At 44.2% G+C, this 20,276-nt stretch overlaps 1 protein-coding gene across 3 annotated transcripts in view; it reads right to left on the reverse strand.

Moving 5' to 3' along the window:
* The window catches only part of CARD10 (caspase recruitment domain family member 10), a 258,903-nt gene that overhangs the window by 157,658 nt on the left and 80,969 nt on the right, over positions 1-20,276 (reverse strand). For all 3 annotated transcript variants that reach the window (XR_004538001.1, XM_033929903.1, XM_033929902.1), the window contains exons 2-5: positions 19,375-19,559; positions 18,767-18,954; positions 4,016-4,234; positions 3,564-3,701 (exon numbers count right to left, since the gene is read on the reverse strand). Coding sequence is in view for 2 of the 3 variants with exons in the window: in XM_033929903.1 (XP_033785794.1) it covers positions 3,564-3,701; positions 4,016-4,234; positions 18,767-18,773 (364 nt within the window). In the remaining variant the exon portion in view is untranslated. The remainder of the gene's footprint in view (positions 1-3,563; positions 3,702-4,015; positions 4,235-18,766; positions 18,955-19,374; positions 19,560-20,276) is intronic.

The raw sequence follows: 20,276 nt of genomic DNA on the forward strand, positions 1-20,276 counted from the left end.
GATTTATCTAAAAGGATTCAAGAGACAATAATCTAATATAATAAAACGGTAAGCCGCGCATGCGCAGTTCCTATGCATGCGTCCGTTTTCCGTGAGCTGTAGCTAGGAAGTACGCATGTGCGGCTTATGGTCTTCTTCCTCTCCCCCCCCCCCCCGCCGAGGTGAATGTTGGCCGCCGCGGCCCGAGGCGGATGTCTGCCGCGGTGGCTGCTGGCCGCCCGAAGCTCTCTCTCTCTCTTCCTCCCCCCCCCAGGCGAATGTCGACCATGGCGGCCCAAGTCAGATGTCGGCCGCGGCGGCTGCTGGCCACTCGAAGCTCGCTCTCTCTCTTCCTCCCACCGAGGCGAATGTCGACCGCGGCGGCCCGAGTCGGATGTCGGCCGCGGTGGCTGCTGGCCGCCCGAAGCTCTCTCTCTCTCTTCCTCCCTCCCCCCCCGAGGCGGATGTCGACATAAGTAGGGCATGGAGTTCAGGAGGAAGGTATGGGGGGGAGGAAAATACTGCACAGGGAAGTGGGGTGGGAGGGAAATGCTGCAACACACGGAAATGGAGGGGCAGAAAAGGGGTTGATGGACAGGGGAAGAGGTGCTGATGAACAGGGAGGGGGGCAGAAAAATGAAAACAGGCCTACTGCTGGACAGGGAGAGCAGGAAGAAGGTGATGATGGACTGGGGGAGGTAAAACAAAGGGAGAAGGGCTTCTGCTGGAGCAGTGATGGGGTGGTGGAGGACACGGGAGGTAAAAAGAAGGGAGAATGGACAGGGGGAGCAGGCAAGGGGAAGCCAAGGAAAAAAAAAAAGACAGACAGACAGAAATACAGAAAGCGCCTAAGGAGAGAGAAAAAATAAAAAAGACAGACACATATTCTAGCACCCGTTAATGTAACGGGCTATAAGACTAGTTAAAGATAATGTTAATCTTAGGAGGAAAATTGAAATGTTGGAGAACACGGCATGAAGTAACAATTTAAGAATGATTAATTTCCCTAAAGTCACCTTGGGGACCCCAAGGGAAATGATCAAAAGATATTTTCAGGAAATTCTGGGAATTTCAGATAAACTATTTCCTCCACTTTCTCAAGTGTATTATCTGCCAGCTGGTGGTCAAAGTCAGCATCAGAGGTCTAGTGCTCAAGAGGCAATGGACGTCTCAGCATTGTTTGAGACGTCAGATAAAGAAATTGCAACCCCAGCAACATTAATAATATCTGTAGCTCTCCAACCAGATAAGGCATGGATTTTGAGGCTATTCTTTAAGAATAAACAGAAAGAATTTCTTGGACATAAAATACAGATGTTTCCCGATTTATCACGTGAGACGTAGACGCGTAGGCATGAATTTCTATTACTTAAACCAGGAGTGTTAGCTTTAGGGGCTACTGTTTACTTGCAAGATCCTTGCAAGTGGATTGTTCATCACCAAATGAATAAGTATGTTTTCTTTGAACCTTTTCAATTAACTACTTTCTTGTCTATATCCCGGTTGGATAAAGGAAAATCTTAAGCTCATTAGAAAGTTATGCATTTTGCTCTCAGCTCAAGACAGCAATTCTTTAAGTTTATTTTTATTCTCTCGCTAAATGTGTAAGTTTTGGATCTAATTTGAGGACTTGAGTAAAGTAAAGCCATTGTAACTTTTATGTCCTTTTTTTGTTTTGTTTTGTTTTTTTGCCTGGCTTGCTGTAGATTGTATTTGGCTTAATTTCTTTTCTGTACACGTTTAATGCTTGATATTATGTTGAAATTTATAAATAAATAATAATAATTTTAAAAAAAACAGAAATTAATCATTACATAAATACAGATTACAGTCCCAGACTCAATTCTTCAATTTGAGAAAAATGTGCTTTTAAATGTCTTTTTAAAATTTATATACGATTCTTCTTTTTTCAAGCATTTTTTCCTATCTATCCCATTAGGCTCACAATTTACTTAACATAGGGCTACACCCAGGGTAGATGCACTAAACGCTCCGATCAGGTACCAATGGTCACTAAACCCTTTTGACTGGTTTAGCGACTGTCAGAATTTGCCAACCCGATGTTGAAAACAGCTCACCGCATGGTTTTCTGTGCGGTCATACAAAAGTCCAACTCTGGCATGCAAACAACCTCATTACTATTAAAATTAGGTCATTAATATTAAAATGAGCTAACCAATCAATGATCTAACATTTGCAGTGCCATAAGCAAACTACAAATACTGACCAAAAAAAGACAGGGGTCAGCCCAGGGTAATTTTGGCAGGGGGGGGACAGTTCAGTGGGGTGGGGGGGGCACAGCGGCAGGATGGAGTGGGCATCTCTCCTGCCACTTTTTATTGAAGTACGGGGAGGGGGGGTCCTGCAGGAGGGGTGGTTCGGCTTGGCACAGGAGAATTTGAGGTGGCAGGAGGGAGTAGGCATCCCTCCTGCCTCTATTTTGGTTCCAGTGATCATTGGTAGGGACCGTCATTGGAGGGGAGGGGGGGTGGCTCACATTTTTTAAATGGGGACAGATATGGTGCATGTCTAACATATGCACATCTGTGCCAAAAAAAAAAAAGAAAAAAGCCCCAACTGCTGAGTGGCAGGAGGAGGCTTTGCAGCTTCCCCTGTTGCTCAGCTATTCGGGCTTCCCCAAACTGGCTCTGCGCATGTGTGAGAGCCAGTTTCTAAGCGAGCAATCGTATGGGATTACAACTGTCCTCTGCAAAACTCATTTGCATGGGCAGCTGTTTGAACTTCGATCGCTGTTTAGAAAATTGGCCAAAAAAATCGGCTCACAGCGACCCGCACAGTCTTAGCAACCGTGTTTTGTGCATCTAGCCCCCAGTCGGGTTTTCAAGGTTGCCACAATGAATATGCAAACAATCTCATTACTATTAAAATTAGGTCATTAATATTAAAATGAGCGGGAGCGGACCGCTGGGCAAGATGGACCCCTGGTCTGCCTCAGCGGAGGCAACTTCTTATGTTCTTATGTTCTTATATGCATGAGATCTATTTGCATACAATGGAAGCAATGCATACAAATCAATCTCATGTATATTCATTGTGGACATCTTGAAAACCTGACTGGGTTGGGGCCTTCAAGAACTGTGGTTGCCAGCCCCCGAGTTAGAAGAAGCTATGGTTCTGGCTGCATCAGTGGCGTAGCCAGAAGGCAATTTTTGGGTGGGCCAGTGGGTAGGTTGGGTGAGCACGCATTTCCTCTTTCTTTCTCTCCCCCCAACGCACCCTAACCATGAAGTTTAAAAATTAAATACTTTAGCTGGTGAAGATCCCCAACCCATTGACTCATGTTTACAAAAGTATAATCATTGCCCCAGCTACAAAGTTAGATTGAGTCCTTAGGAACAGGGGAATATACATAACTAACATTGAGCTTATACTGAAAAAAGGTGTGAACAAAATCCAAAATAATAAATTCATGTTGTTACCCCTACTGTTTTTACTATCCAAACATTTCCCAATAAGCCTGTGTTTACCAATATAAGCTGTTAAATGTCAGAATAAGTCTGAAAATCACCATCTTGTTGTCCCCCCACCTCACAAAAAAAAAAAAAGAAAAGCCTCATCTGTACCTAGAATCATAGAACAGCGCTGCACTGGCTTTCGGCCTGTCAGTCGACTGAAATGCTGGGGATAGTAAAACTCCAGTGATTCCAACAGAGCTTCATAACCCCGCTTTCCACGACCTCGCAGGATATCCATCAGCCGACCTAAAAACAGAGAGAGAGAGAGAAAGAAAGAGAGAAGCACAGAAATGGTTGTACTTTGAGGTGTGAACAAGCAGAGATACAATGGTCTTAGCCTCTTCAAACAGGAATCTTTTCAGGGTTGGAGGCAGGGGGTGAGGCTGTAAGTTTGGGGATGTGTAAATTGGACATGGTAGGGAGAGAGGTGCGTGAACTCTGACTTTGAAATATAGGTAGGAATGGTGGAAGGAATGGTGTTTGAGTGAGGGAGAGAGGTAGAGGATGGTTCAGGGGGAAAAGAGGCTGAAGTATGGCTATTCCACTCTTGCCCACTTTACCTGTTTGCTGGGCTTTTGATGGGAACCTGCATGCATTGAGCACTTCCTCCTCATCTTGCTCATCAATGACTCGGCACTGCCGCAGGTATGGGGTCAGCTTGGCTGGGTTCAGTGAGCGTGTCAGCATGTGACGCACACCCTCAATTTTTTCCCACAGGGTTTCCTCATCTTGCTTTTCCAAGACATTGCCCTCCATCTCCCCAGGTTCATATACCGTCTCTACAAGACACAGCAGAGGAATTCTTACAGCAACTGAAACATGGGATTAGAGAATGACAAGGTGACAAAATTCATCACCGTTCCCGTCTCCGCGGATAACCGCGGGAAACCATTTTCATGTCATTCTTTAAGGAGAGAGGGAAGAATCAGAGTATGAATGGCCACAACCACTGACCCTCAAGATTTGCTTTGAAGAATGCTGGTGTAGAAGGATTGAAGTTGAGATAGACACTACAGAATGACAGTCTCTGGTATCCAGAGCAGATATTGTGATGTCATAATGCCTCATTCCACCAGTGCCTAAGAGCCAATCACATCAGTGATATCACAATGGCTTCATTATCCTTGGCTCACATAAGAATCAGAGTATGAATGGCCACAACCACTGACCCGCAAGCTTTGCTTTGAAGAATGCTGGTGTAGAAGGACCGAGGTTGAAATAGACACTAGAAAATGACATGGGATTATTTCCTGCGGTTATCCGCGAGGACGGGAACGGTGATGAATTTTGTCACCCTGTCATTCTCTACATGGGATCACAAGGAATTTTGAGACAAATCATAAGGTTTGTTGTGCTGTAAGTAGGGTTACCTGTCGTCAGGGAAAACCCGGATATGTCCTCTTTTTAGAGGGCTGTCCGGGTGCCTGGAGGGATTTCCAAAACCTGGCAGTTTGTCAGGGTTTGGAAGACCCCGCGTTCGGGGCCATGTCTGGAGGGTCTCTGTGCATGAGTGGACGTCGATGTGATGACTTCACACGCATGCACGCAACATCATCGTGCTGACATCTGCACATGCGGGGAGGTCCTCCAGATGCGGACCCGAGCTCAGGGAAGGAGACACAAGGTTTGTGTGGGGGCGGGGCTGGGGCAGAACAGGGCGGGGCTGGGGAGTAGAACAGGGTGGAGCCAGGTGTCCTCTTTTGTTAAGAGGAAATCTATAACATAACATAACTTTATTCTTCTATACCGCCATAATCAAACAATTTCTAGGCGGTTTACACAAAAGAAGGCTGGACAATCAGCGAAATACAATACAAATAATTAAAATACAAGTTTCTTAAATATGTTCAATGTAAAATTTTGTTAACAGTAATATCCACATTTAGGAAATGAATTTATCAAACAACGCTGACTTAATTAATTTTCGAAATGCACCATAAGGCAACATAACTCCACAAATACAATTACTCCACCAGGACTGCTGCTTACTTGCTTGAAATGCAAGAGTCCTATCCAAAAAAGTAGCCCTAGCTATAAGCAAAAGAAAAAGGTTTGGATTTCTATGCTTTTTTCATAAAATTGTATAATAAAACATGCATTCCAAACCAGAAAAACAGACAAAAGCATTAACAAAGAACAACTTGGGCCACTCAGTCTGCCCATGCCCGGTACCAGAACACCCTTGAACTGCAATGACTAAGGATGAAAACTACACCCTGGTAGGCAGCACTTACTGTGCTGTCAAACAGGTTGTACATGATCTGTGGTCTCTTTCCCACCTCTGCCGGTAAGATCATTTTGAGGGTAATTCTATTAAGCACTATAGTATCTAGTTTTAGGTGCCTGGCAAGGTCCCGATTCTAAGTGGTGTGTAACTTCTAGGCGCCACTCCGCACAGTTGTCAATCAACCGCTAGGTGTCCTTTATAAAATCATGCCTCTTTTATAAATATAAAGCTCTTGTTTGGTGCCTCTCTACATTTTCATCCGCGATGTTTGGGAGTGACAGCTTTCCTCTGGTGGGCGGTGCTGATTGTTTTGAAGTGTATCTTGCACAAGTGGCTAGAGGTGGAGGCACCTGACTACTCTCTGTGGTGTTGTCGCCTGATAACGCTCCTGACGTGGGAGCGTAGGGGAGTGCAAGATTTCTCCTCTCCACTTGGGCGAGCATTTCAGCAAACATGGGAACCCTTTTGGACAACAATGTCTCCGGCAGCTCGTAGTCGCTTGTTGAATTGTTAATTTGTTGTTTTCTTGTTTCCAGACTCCTAGTCATTGCCTGTATTATTCTTTTCTTTATTGGGTATTTCCAGTGAGGTGAAGGAAGACTGGGGTGCAGGGGTTTTTTTGGGAGGGCGTGGGGGGTGGGATGGTTCTTTGTTGTTGAAACTTTGAGCTGGATTTGCTGTATTGCTGTGTTCTCTGTTTGTTGCTTTTGTTGGGCTCAATAAATATATTTGACAATAAATATAAAGCTAATTTAGCTGAAAGATTGGGGAATATGGCATCATTTAAGGATGTTTGGAGCCCTTTAGAGGGTTTCGTAAAACAATGTGTGTGATGGAATGATTGACCTGACAGACATATGGGAGGGAGGTAGAGTGGGAGTTTTGGTTAGGGAGGGAGAGATGGTAGATAACGACATGTTTTTCATTAAGAATTTTCTAATGTATGTTTACATATGTTTATAATATATTTGTGTGTTGCATTTTTCTTTTTTTTGTAATTGTTTATTTATAACAAATAACAAGCTTTATTAAGTTTTAACATCTTGCAGAAAAATGCAAGTTCAGAAATTTTGGGGGCTGAGTCTCTGAACTTGCATTTTTCTGTAAGATGTTAAAACTTAATAAAGATTGAACAAAAAAAAAAAAAGGACTTAGGCGTTGCTAGGTGTCCTAGTGGACAGCGCTAGTATATTTAATTTCCTGGCATCTACCACAGATGCCTAGCGACACCTAAGTCAACCATAACTATTCTCCACCCCTAACCATGCCTACTTATCAGGTAGGTGTCATTAGGCATTGCAGGGTGGCACAATTCAGGCGTTGCCAGGCGCCGCACAGTATTCCACGTGCAACCTTAATTTAGTATTTTGAATCGGTTTTTAATGGCATGGCAAGTCTGAATAAAAGGGACAAGTGGAATTGTCCAATAAGAAAAGGTGCAATGAATAAAGATGTCTTTCAACTCATCTGAATAATCAGGTAATCCTTTATTCTTCCAAAAATACTCGACCCAACAAGTCTGCACACACTAACATGTTCCCTTGACAATTCCTCACATATTCAGGTGCAGATAGCTTCTTTAAACACCACGTCAAAAGTTCAACCTTATACACTAGTGCTATATCAATACCCTTACTTACTAACTGATAAGTAGAATTGAGAAATAACAAAATATTTATTTACTTATTTATTTAATTCATTTTCTGTCCTGTTTTCCCCAAAGAGCTCAGAATGGGTTACGGGTTAAACATATCGTACATAATATGCAATTAACAGATTGCAATTTACCATCGTTATAGTACAAGTTTTTATCCTAACTCGACACATACTAGAGGGTCTAATACCAATTTTGTGTACATATTATATAGTTTACAGATTAAATTTGCCATAATTACAATGCAAGATTTTTCAATACAAGTTTTTATCCTATAACAACACATACCGGGATCTAGTATCAATATGTGTTTCTTTGTAATCCATCGGTCATGGGCAGGAAAGTTAGGTGAAGAGGTATGTTTTTATTGCTTTCCTAAAATTGAGGAGTCCTTCAAAGGATCTGATCTGCGGGAGCAGTCGATTCCACTGGCTTGGTATGAAGTGGGAGTAGGAATGTCATTTGGCGGTTTGCAGTTGAAGGGCATGACCAAGGAGCGTTTTGAGGCATATTTCATTATGGGAGCAGAGGGGCCTGTTTGGCACGTATGGAGGGATCTTGGTCATCACCTGGTCCGCTGCCATGTCATAGTCCGGTGTCATGTCAAGGATATGAACACTGGTATCAGGCCCTTGAAGATACAATGTTTGGCTATGGGCAGCCAGTGATCTGATGATAGAGCCTTGGAGACAGGGTCGTGAGCACAGAGGTTTTTTACACCCTGGAGACATTGTATGTTCTTCGCTGTGAGACCGTTGAATAGTGCATTGCAGTAATCCATGCGGGAGAGTACTAAAGCATAGAGTAGTTGGGTGAAGTCAGACTCAGAAAAGTAGTTTCTTATTTTTCAGAGTTGTTACAGGTAGTAAAATGAGGAAGACACTACCTAAGAGATATGGTTGGAAAACGATAGGCTGGAGTCAAGGAGTATTCCTAGGCTGCACACCTGGTCTTTTGCAATTATGATAGTCAAGTCCTAGGACAGTGAGGGGCAGGTGTAGTTGCAGTGTTCTTTGTGAATCCAAAGGAGTTCCATTTTGGAGGTGTTTAATTGTAATTTGTTGAAGTACACCCAGGTTTTGATATTCAAGAGGCAATTTAGGAGTTTCACAATCTGGGCGTCATGGGTTTCTCCTAGCGGTAGATATAGTTGGATGTCATCCATGAAGGAGTAAATCTGCATTTGGTATTTGTGGGCTATGTCTAGCACAAGACTAATGTAGAGATTGAATAATAGGGGAGATATCAGAGCCCCCTGCAGAACACCGTATTTGATCGGTTTTGATAGAGTATCGTTAAGCAGTATGCTTTGGGATCTATTATTCAGGAAGGAGGTGAACCATCATAACACAGTGTCTTGGATTCCAATTTCAGAGAGCCGTGCAACAAGGAGATGATGATCAATAGTGTTGAATGCCGCACTGTGATCCAGCAGCACCAGAAGGACATCATTACCCTTATCCATGAGTTTCCAGCAGTCGTCGATGTCGAAAAGGACTGTTTTATTACTGTGGAATTTTCTGAATCCTGATTGGAAAGTAGAGAGGGTTCCTTGTTTGTCAATGAAGGAGTTTAACATTGTTAAACCAGGATCTTTGAGACAAAGGGTAGGTTGGAGACAGGTCTAAAGTTGCCAGGCATGTTAGACAGGGAGGAAGACTTAGGAGCAATTTTAGGAAATTCTTCTTCACGGAGAGGGTGGTAGATGCCTGGAATGCCCTCCCGAGGGAAGTGGTGGAGAGGAGAGCAGTGATGGAATTCAAAAAAGTGTGGGATAAAGATAAAGGATCTCTAATTAGAAAACGAAGGATGTAAATTAAAGAACTAAGGCTGGTATTGGACAGACCTGCATGATCTGTGTCCCATATATGGTGATTTGGTGTAAGATGGGCTCTGGTGGGCATCAATGGGAACTCCACGAATTTGGAACATGAGATGTTACTGGCCAAACTTTACGGTAGATATCCTACAAACAGTGGGATGGTTGGATAGGCTGGAGTGAGCTTGGATGGCAACTTCAGCATTTGGAACCTAGGACTATTGTCAGATTTTATCAAAGAAGAGACAAGTTAATTTAATCATGTATTTTTTAATGGGTATACCATATGGGTAGACTGTATGGTCCGTTCAGGTCTTTATCTGCCATCATTTATTATGTTACTACCGTTAGAATTGAGTGTGCGTTTTTTCAAAATCAGCCTGATGACCGCTGACTTCCAGTTTGCAGGCACCATGCCTGTTTATAGGGAGGTGTTGATGAGAGGAAGGATGGAGTCTACAAAGGCATCTTTCACAACTACCAGGAGATGTGGCAGACAGGGGTCTAGGTTTGAGCTGGAAGGGTGAATAGTGTTTAGTATCTCAGTGATATCGTCGTGGAAGACAGTTTCAAAGTGAATTAGGTTCCCAGTTGTAGTGTTAATTAACTTGTCTGAGTCATGGGAGATGATGTCTATAGCATGGTGGAGTCGAGGTGAGACCGTATTTTGTCTACTTTGGCAGTGAAGTAATCTAAGAGAATTTCACTGTCATGTTTGGTGTTAAGGGATTGGTTGTCTCCTTGTGACATTGTATCTTTTTTTTTGTTAGTTTAAAAAGGTTTTTTGATCTATTGGGGGTCATTAATAGTTTTTGGGAGTAATGCATCTTTTTAGCCTCTAGGGTGGCTAATTTATATTCTTATATCCTTCCATTTGGACTTGTCACTGTTAAGCCTGGATTTGTACCATTTCCTTTCTGCTTTCCTTAGTTCTCTTTTCTTAGTCCTTAAATCGTCAGTAAACCGAGGGGAAGAGTATTTGCGGGGATAGTATTTGATCTCTTTGATTGGCGCTAGCCTTTCATATAGGGTTTTTACCTCAGTGTGCCAGTCCACAGCAGCCTTGTCAACAGATTCAGAATCGGGTTTTGGATGTTTCTACTAGATTGGAAAGGCCTGTGGAAAGATCCCCTAAGTTGATAGTGTCATTGTCGTATATATTCTTATGTTGGGTTTGCTTCCTGGCTGATGGTTGATTTGTTGTGTAGGTGTAGTTGAATGTGATTAAATGGTGATCAGCCCAGAGTACCAGTTTGGTGGTACAGCCAGGAGTTCCTATGGTGAGTGGAGTATCTTTTTGAATAAAGATTAGTTCTAGGATGTGGCCCATACAGTGAGGGGACCATTTGCTGGAAGCCTAGGTCTGATAGTGAAGTTATGAAATCTGCCAGGGATCTGGTCTCGTTTGGGTACTTTGCAGAGTTAAAGTCTCCAAGTATGATGACCAGATTATATGTGATGACCAGTTTGCTAAGGATGGATAACAGGTCATCTAAGACAGACATTAGAGAGTGCGGTGCTCTGTATATCAAGGCGAAGATTAGGTCTCTGTTATGACCCACCAAGAAGGTAAGGCACTCTAGCGCACTGTTCTTCAACCACCAGTCTGCGGATCGATGGCAGTCTGCAGAAAATTCCTGCTGGTCCGTGCAGGGCCGGCGAGATCGACGCGGTTAAATTTCCTGCTCCGGTGGTGTTGGCGGAAATCTGATGTTCCTCCCAGCCTCGGGCAATCAAGATATGCTGCCGACATCGGGCATTCCCTCTGTGAGTCTCGCCTATGCAGAAACAGGATGTTCAAACAAAATAGGCGGGACTCAGAGAGGGAAGGTCTCGATGTCGGCAGCCTGTCTTGATCGCTGCCCCTGCCGAGTCACCGAAGAGGGCTGCGGGGAAGGTGCAGATGGAAGGGAGAGAGCTGCAGGTGCAGGTAGCATTGAGATGGTCAGCGTGTGCGGGGGGGTCAGCGTGTGGATTGGGGCCATCGGCAGCGTCTGTACTGAGAGTCTGCCCACGTGCGGGATGCAGCAGGTAGGGGCCTCCGGCTCATCTTGGGCATCAGAGCCCGTGGTGCAACGCTGTTTGTGCTGGCTTGTGGGGGTCACGAATGTGCAGGGCGCACAGGAGCAAGATCATGGGGAGCCTTCGACAGTGGCTGTCTCCCCTCCCAGCAGCTCTAGTACTTGCAGGGCAGTGATTCACTTCGGCAACTTCCCCTTTCCTCAGAGGCGGCAACGGACCCAAGGCTGCCTAAGTAAATTACTGCTGCAGGCAAGTACTGAGAGCTGCTTGAAGGAGAGGAAGCCACTGCTGGAGGCTGGGAAGCTGCTGGATAAAGGGAGAGCTGCTACTGGACCTGGAGGGAGGTATTCAAGGACCTGGAGGGAGGTATTCAAGGACACAGAAAAACAAGGCGCAAAACCTATATATACCAAGATTTAGGAAAGGTTCCAAGAAGAATCAGACGAAGGACCCTGCATGGATAACCAGTGAAGTAAAGAAAGTGATAGGAGACAAGAAAAAATCATTTCGGAAGTGGAAAAAAGACAAAACTGAAGGAAACTGGAGAGAGCACAGGAAGCTTCAAAAAGAATGTCACCGAGTAGTCAGAAAAGCCAAGAAAGAGTATGAGGAGAGACTGGCCAAGGAAGCAAGAAATTTCAAACCATTTTTCCGATATGTGAAAGGGAAACAGCCAGCGAGGGAGGAGATGGGGCCCCTGGATGAGTGTGACCGGAAGGGAGTGGTGAAAGAGGAAAAAGAGGTGGCTGGTAGGCTAAACAAGTTCTTCTCGTCGGTCTTTACAATAGAGGACACATCCAGTGTTCCAGAACCGGAAAAAATCTTCAGGGGAGATCAAGAGGGGAAATTATCATGCATGGAGGTAAGCCTCGAAGACGTTCTCAGGCAGATAGATAGATTAAGAACGGACAAAGCTCCGGGCCCAGACGGGATCCACCCGAGAATACTGAAAGAGCTCAGAGATGAAACAGCAGAGTTACTGCAGCATATTTGCAACCTGTCCTTGAGAACAGGGGTAATCCCGGAGGACTGGAAGATAGCGAATGTTACACCGATCTTCAAAAAAGGATCGAGAGGCGACCCGGGAACCTACTGTTCCGGGGAAGATGGCCGAATCACTGATCAGGGAAGGTATCAATGAGCATGTAGAAAAAAATAATCTGATGAGATCGAGCCAGCATGGTTTCTGTAAAGGCCGATCATGCCAGACAAATATACTGCATTTCTTTGAGGGGATAAGTAAGCAATTGGACCAAGGTGACCCAGTAGACATCATATATCTAGATTTCCAAAAAGCCTTCGACAAGGTGCCCCATGAATGCTTACTGAAGAAACTGTGGAGTCACGGGGTGGAAGGGGACGTGCACAGATGGATCAAAAGAGTTAGCTCCAGGGAGGAGTGTGAGGACCTGCAAAGGGACCTAGACAAGCTGGAAGACTGGGCGAACAAATGGCAAATGCGCTTTAACGTGGAAAAATGCAAGGTCATGCATATAGGGAAAAAAAACCCGTTGTTCAACTACAAATTGGGGGGGGCATTGTTGGGAGAAAGCAGTCTTGAGAGAGACTTGGGAGTGCTGGTGGATGCATCACTGAAGCCATCTGCACAGTGCGCAGCGGCCTCAAAAAAAGCCAACAGGATGCTGGGCATCATAAAAAGGGGCATAACAACCAGGACGAGGGAAGTCATCTTGCCACTGTATCGAGCGATGGTGCGTCCGCATCTGGAATATTGCGTTCAATATTGGTCGCCGTACCTCAAGAAGGACATGGCGGTACTCGAGAGAGTCCAAAGGAGAGCAACGAAACTGGTAAGAGGGCTGGAACACTGCCCATATGCCGAGAGGTTGGATAGGCTGGGGCTCTTCTCTCTGGAAAAAAGGAGGCTCAGGGGTGATATGATAGAGACCTTCAAGATCATGAGGGGCATAGAGAGGGTGGATAGGGACAGATTCTTCAGGCTGAAGGGGACAACAGGTACGAGGGGGCATTCGGAGAAACTGAAGGGAGATAGGTTCAAAACGAATGCAAGGAAGTTTTTTTTCACCCAAAGGGTCGTGGACACTTGGAATGCGCTACCGGAGGACGTGATTGGGCAGAGTACGGTACAAGGATTCAAACAGAGACTGGACGGATTCCTGAGGGATAAAGGGATCGTGGGATACTGAAAAAGCTAACCAGAAAATAAGTATAGAAACCCGACCAGGTCGTGCATGTGCAAGACCGGAGGGCTAGGACTTTGATGGGAAGATAGGACTCAATAGGAAACCAAGGTGGCATGGGGGCCCCTTCTGGTGATTTGGACAGGTCGTGACCTGTCTGGGCCGCCGCGGGAGCGGACTGCTGGGCAAGATGGACCTGTGGTCTGACCCGGCGGAGGCACTGCTTATGTTCTTATGTTCTTATGTTTAAAAATTGGCTGGCGGACAGGAAACAGAGGGTAGGAGTAAAGGGGCACTACTCTGACTGGATAGGGGTCACAAGTGGTGTTCCGCAAGGGTCAGTGCTGGGACCACTGCTGTTCAATATATTTATTAATGATCTAGAAACGGGGACAAAGTGCGAAGTTATCAAGTTCGCGGATGACACAAAACTCTCCAGCAGGGTCAGAACCGTTGAGGAATATAAAGAACTGCAGAGCGACCTGAACAAACTGAGTGAGTAGGTAAAAAAATGGCAGATGAGCTTCAATATGGAGAAATGTAAGGTCTTGCACATAGGGAAGGGGAACTCCATGTACAGCTATACGATGGGAGGGAAGGTACTCGGGGAAGGCAGCCAAGAAAAAGATCTGGGGGTATTGGTGGATAACACAATGAAGCCGGCGGCGCAATGTGCAGCGGCCTCAAAAAAAGCGAACAGAATGTTGGGCATTATCAAAAAAGGTATCACTATCAGAACGAAGGAAGTTATCCTGCCACTGTATCGAGCAATGGTGCGCCAACATCTGGAATACTGCGTCCAATACTGGTCGCCATACCTCAAGAAGGACATGGCAATACTCAAGAGGGTCCAGAGGAGGGCAACGAGGATGATAAAAGGTATGGAGAACCTTTCATATGCCGAACGGTTAGACAGGCTGGGGCTCTTTACCCTGGAGAAGCGGAGACTGAGAGGGGACATGATAGAGACTTATAAAATCATGAAAGGCATAGAGAAGGTGGTGAGGGACAGATTCTTTAGACTAGCAGGGACAACTAAAACAAGAGGTCATTCAGAAAAACTGAGAGGAGACAGATTCATAACTAATACAAGGAAGTTCTTCTTCACTCAGAGGGTGGTGGACACCTGGAACGCGCTTCCCGGAGAGGTGATAGGACAGAGTACAATTCTGGGGTTCAAAAGGGGACTGGATGACTTCCTGGAAGCGAAGGGGATAACAGGGTACAGATAGAGGTTTACCTTACAGGACATTGAGCGAATAGGGTATGGATATTTTAGGTTAGGTAGGGAACACTTTCAGGTCATGGACCTGGGGGGCCGCCGCGGGAGCGGACTGCCGGGCACGATGGGCCCCTGGTCTGACCCGGCAGAGGCAATGCTTATATTCTTATGTTCTTATGCTACTGGGAGGAGAGGATGGAAAGGAATGGGAAGAGAGTTAATGTTGGATAGGGGTGAGGAGGGAAGGGAGAAGGAAAAAAGGAAGGAAACAACTGGCAGGGAGATTAGATGAGGGAAAGGGGAGAGATAGAGGAATGAGAAAGTAGAGAGAGATTGATGCTTGAAGGGGGGTCAGCAGAGAAATAAGAGAGGGATAAAGATGCTAGATCTGGTGTAGGAGAGATAAAAATGAAGAAAGCAGTGAAGCTGGAATGAATGATGTAAAAAGGAGAGAGGAGGCACAGGCTGGATGGAAAGGGGAGAGGGGCATAGAAAGAAGTCAGATACATATGGAAGGGGGAGAGGGCAGACAGTGGATGGAATGGGCAGATACTGGATTGAAGAGACAGGGCAGACGCTGGAAAGAAAAGAGTGAAAAGAAGATGAAAGCAGAGACCACAAAAGGTAGAAATAAATAATTTTATTTCTATTTTGTCATTAGAATATATCAGATTTGAAATATATATATCCTGCTAGAGACATAACTGGGGACTGCAAAGCCCAGGCAGTGCTTCTTTAGCTTCCAGCTGGCTTAGGGCTCTCTCTGACCAGGGGGCACTCCCCTAACACTATTCCTGTCATGTGTGACTGCAGTATTCTGTTAGCATGATATTTCTGTGTAGCATTCTGTAATAACTTGGCTTGTTCAGTTTTTTTGATAGTAGAGGGGATATATGTGAAGGGGAGGGGAGACAGGGGTTTTGTTGGTCCTTGCTCTGTATATTTATATTTATAAAATGGCAATTGTACAGAATATTGTTTCTTTATATACTTTAATAAAATACATTCAATATAAAAATCATAACTGAGGCTTGTGCGGATGGGCTCAGATGGTTTGTGGGGACCAAGCTTACGGAGACGGGGCTGAAATATGTTTTTTTTATTTCAGTCTTAGTAGTTTGCCGGTCCACAAAATAATTATTTTATTTCTGTTGGTCCACAGATGTAAAAAGGTTGAAAAACACTGCTCTAGCGCATCCAGTGTGTGGTATCTATCAGTCTTGGGTTGAGCCTTGATTTAATGATGACGGCTACACCTCCACCTCTACTGTTGGTGCGTGAGCAAGCTATTACTTGGTACCTTAGTGGGCAAAGCATACCCAAGGTAGCACTGTCATTATCTTTAAGCCAGATTTTGATAATTAGGAAGATGTTCCAGTTGTTGTCTGTGAGGATATCATTTAGTATAGTGACTTTGTTGTTTACAGACCTTGCATTTGCCAGTGCAATTTTGAGGTTACTGGGTGAGGGTGAGGGTGAGGGGTGATGAGGATAGGTCTAAGGATTTGCTACGGGGAAAGTGGCTTAGGGCACCATATCTACCCTGGCCTGTGATGACTGGGATGGAGGAATACATGCTGGCAAGGAGAGTAATTGGCACTAAATAGGAGAGAAGAGATTGTGGCATTGGTATTATGAAGGCAGTGTAATTAAGAATGACTATAGTGGCTAGGCTGGGGTTACAGAGTCTTGGTCTGTATCTCTGTTGTGTTATTATTAAGTCTTTCCTAGCTATCTATTATGGTATGATTGGTGATAACTGTGTACAACCGATTTTTTTTTCCCTTCTGGCCTACTTCAAAATTAATTAGTGTATTTGGGTAAGGTGAAGTTTGAGTTTATCTTATTTATTTCAGTGGATAGATGGGAGAAGTGAGTGAATTAACTGGAGTCACTGGGGTACTGCTGTGGTTTGAGCTCTTAGTTTTAGGGTACTATGTAGAGTTTTTGTTGCTGGTTTGGTTATTTTTAGGTATGTGCAATGGTTAGGGTGCTGAGGAGACAGTTTGGAAAGGATTGGTGGTGGAAGCCTTAATTAGTGTTAATTTGTAGTTATGAGTGTATAAGTGTAATGTGAGCCTAGGGATGGGTAGGATGAGGGGCAGGTATAGGCCTCAGGTCTACAGGTGTTCAAGTAGTCAGTATATATTTTTTTAGAGATACATGTTTCAAGACAGAAGCTGAGCAGAGCAGTTTCAAGGCAGAAGCTGGGCAGAGCAGTTACTCTTGTTGTTTCCAGGTAGAAAGACAGCTGGGTTTAAATCATGATTAACTTTGTCAAATGCTGCCAAAATATCAGATTATCACAAAAGAGTAGGAAGAATAATAATTCACAATAATCACTTTCAATAGCTGAAAAAATTCAGGGTAGGTGAGACTTTTATCAAAGGAGGTGCTCTCAACGATATATATGTATATAAATAAAACATTTCTCAAAATTCCCAAGAGAAAAAATACTAAAAAATAAACTAAACAAAAACTTATAACCCCTTTTATCAAACTGCGCTAGCAGTTTTTAGCGCAGTGAGCCACGCTGCTCCCGACGCTCATAGGAACTCAATGAGCGTCAGGAGCAGCATGGGCCATTCAGCGTGGCTCCCCAAGCTAGAAACTATTATAGCAGTTATACACCGGATCATCAACCAATTTGGAGCTCGACTCGGTTAACATTAAGAATAGAGTAATACAAAAGAACAGAACAAAATAAATCTAATTTGGAAAAAGTAGAATAATTAATTTCAAAAAGGTTTGGCGAACAAGACTGTCTTCAGACTCCACTTTTTTCTAGGATCATAGAGCCTCCTATAGCACAAAGCTATTTCAGTGCCCGCTCCACAGATTTGAGCCTTTAATCATTTGGTTCTCTTTCCTCTAAAAGCTAATACCCACAAATCTGCCTACTAAATAATTTCCATATCTAGCTGCAAAATGGTGGAACTCTCTCCCAATACAATTAAGAGCTAATATCTCTTTTAGGAGCTTTCGTAAAGATCTGAAGACCTATTTCTTTGCAAGATAGATAGCTAGATAAACATAGTTCTCAAAATTCCAAAAAGAAAAAGTACTCAAAAATAAGTTAAGCGGTTTGCCTCACACTTTTTGATATAGTCAATAACACAAAATATAATCAATATAGTCAATATCAAAAAGTGTGAGGCAATGGAATTTTGAGAACTATGTTTATCTAGCTATCTATCTTGCAAACAAATAGGTCTTCAGATCTTTACGAAAGCTCCTAATAGAGGTATTAGCTCTTAATTGTATTGGGAGAGAGTTCCATCATTTTGTAGCTAGATTTGGAAAGTATTTAGAACGTATTGTCTTATATTTAATACCTCTAAGATTCGGAAATCTTAACTTTGAATGATTCCTAACCAAACTATGGTCCCCAAGCCGCATTAGGGTTTTTTATTGCCAGCCACCGCAGTAAAAGTTCTGATACTTATAGGAATTCTATGAGTGTCAGAGCTTTTACCGCAGAGGCCGGCAATAAAAAACCCTAACACGGTTTGATAAAAGGGAGCCTATAATTCTTATCAGATGGTAATTCTACTAAATTTGTTATATATTCTGGAATGTCTCAATAGAAGATTTAATTTTTAAAAAACCCAATTATTATGCATTGACCTGCAATACTAGGTAAGTAGGTGAAAAAATTTTTTAAAGCACAGAGTGAAAAATAGGTTAGGAATCGGTAAGTTTCCAAGTTACTTTCCAGTTCATAAATTACTCAGGTTAATTCATGCAAACTTCCTGATATTTGTCCTTAGAAAACTCAGGGTCAAAATCATAGGGATTTGCTAAACACTGAAACTCATCCCTGAATGTCAGAGATAGGCTTCTCCAAGTCACAGACCTGTGCTCTTCATCATCATCCCCCCCTGAGCTGAAAATGGGAGCATTTTAGGGAGGGAGGGATAAAGAAAAGTCAGGTCTCTGCCCCTTAATTACTTCAGTAGAAATCAACACCCATTTCTGGACAACATTGGAGGTCCTTCCATGGGCAATTGCTTAGAATGAGAAATCTATTCTATATCCCATTGTCCTTCCATCCCCCAATCTACAGTAGATGCAGGTAAAGCCTTTAGTGAAACCAGCTAGCAGCCTGACTGAGAGCTTGGCTACTAACTCTGGGTGCAGATAGACAGCCAGCCAGCCAGCAAGCAAGCATGTCTGACTCCCGTGCTACTGGGATTTGCACTCACCATCCATCCGATCGCTGGAGAAGGGAGGAAAATCCTGGAGCTGTTCCTGGCTCCTTGCTGACTGTTCCACTTTTCACTATGCTAAGCTGAGGGCAGGTACTTTCACTCCTGACTTCCCACGGCAGCCATTCCACATTCACCTTTGAGCCTCAGCATGCAAAAGAGATTACGAAGTAGTAGTTCAAATCCTAAACAAAAACATGGAAGATAAATTGTGCGAACCTGCATTTACAGCCTTAACCACCTAACTGGGCAAGCTGGATGAACCACATTGGTGTTTATCTGCCATTATTAACTGTTACTTGAAACTGGGAGGGGGGGGGGACAAGGACAGGCACAGGCACTTGGTGTTGTGGCTGGCTCTCTTTAAATCTTTGTGTGCTGTACTTACTAACTCTTTGCTCCAGGCAGCTTCCCAAGTGCTGCACAATTTCTGACCACTTCTGCCAAAGGTGATCCCTATTTCATCCTGTTCTCTTAGGTTCTCTTTCCTTTCTCTTCTTCCTTTGTCTCTCTCTCTCTCTCTCTGTCTATTCGGTTTGCTAAGGCTTTTAGTACCTCTTGTCCTGTGTGTCTATGGAAAAATATTAAATCAAGAGTCTGTTTACCTGTCGCTCTGCAGATGAGAAGAATTTGATTTGCAGGCAGTATTCCAGCGCCTCTCTATCTCCCCTTTGCAGTACTAAAGTCTCTCTCAAGTTTCTCCTTCTCTGTTACCATCTGCCTCGTTCTTTCTCCTCCCATGCATTACAACAGCAGATCCGTAGCTAGAAGAAACTTTGATGCATTTTACCTGGGGGAATTTATTAGTCACTTGTTAGGACAAGAAAAGGAGCCTGTCTACCCAGAAATATTTAAAGCATTTACCTGCCAAGCTTATATTCTGTAAAACATGGAAGAGCAGGGAAAGGATATCCTAAGGACAATCTATATGATAACCTGTCAGGTCGAATCTCGCAACTTTATAACTATAAACATGAAACAAGAACTACTCCTTTAGCTATGACTTTCTGCAAGTAATCGACTATACTAATATAGTATAACTAGTCTTTAAGCCCGTTACATTAACGGGTGCTAGAATAGATGTGTGTCTGTCTTTCTGTCTCTCTCTTTCCTCGGCTGTCCACCACCACCCCTTGCCTGCTCCCCCTGTCCAGCAGTAGCCCTTCTCCCTTTGTTTTACCTCCCCCGTGTCCAGCAGCACCCCTTCACTGCTCCCCCCTGTCCAGCAGCAGCCCTTCTCCCTTCATTTTATCACCCCACCCCCTGTCCAGCAGCACCTCTTCCTTGTTCCCCCTGTCCAGAAGTAGGCCTCCTTTCTTGTTACTTCCCCCCTATCCAGCAGCACCTCTTCCTTGCTCCCCCTGTCCAGCAGTAGGCCTCCCTTCCTGTTACCTCCCCCGTGTCCAGCAGCATCTCTTCCTTGCTCACCCTGTCCAGCAGTAGGCCTCCCTTCCTTTTACCTCCCCCCTTGTCCAGCAGCACCTTTTCCTTGCTTCCCCTGTCCAGC

Source organism: Geotrypetes seraphini, chromosome 2, assembly GCF_902459505.1.
Source record: "Geotrypetes seraphini chromosome 2, aGeoSer1.1, whole genome shotgun sequence".
NCBI classification, from domain to species: domain Eukaryota; kingdom Metazoa; phylum Chordata; class Amphibia; order Gymnophiona; family Dermophiidae; genus Geotrypetes; species Geotrypetes seraphini.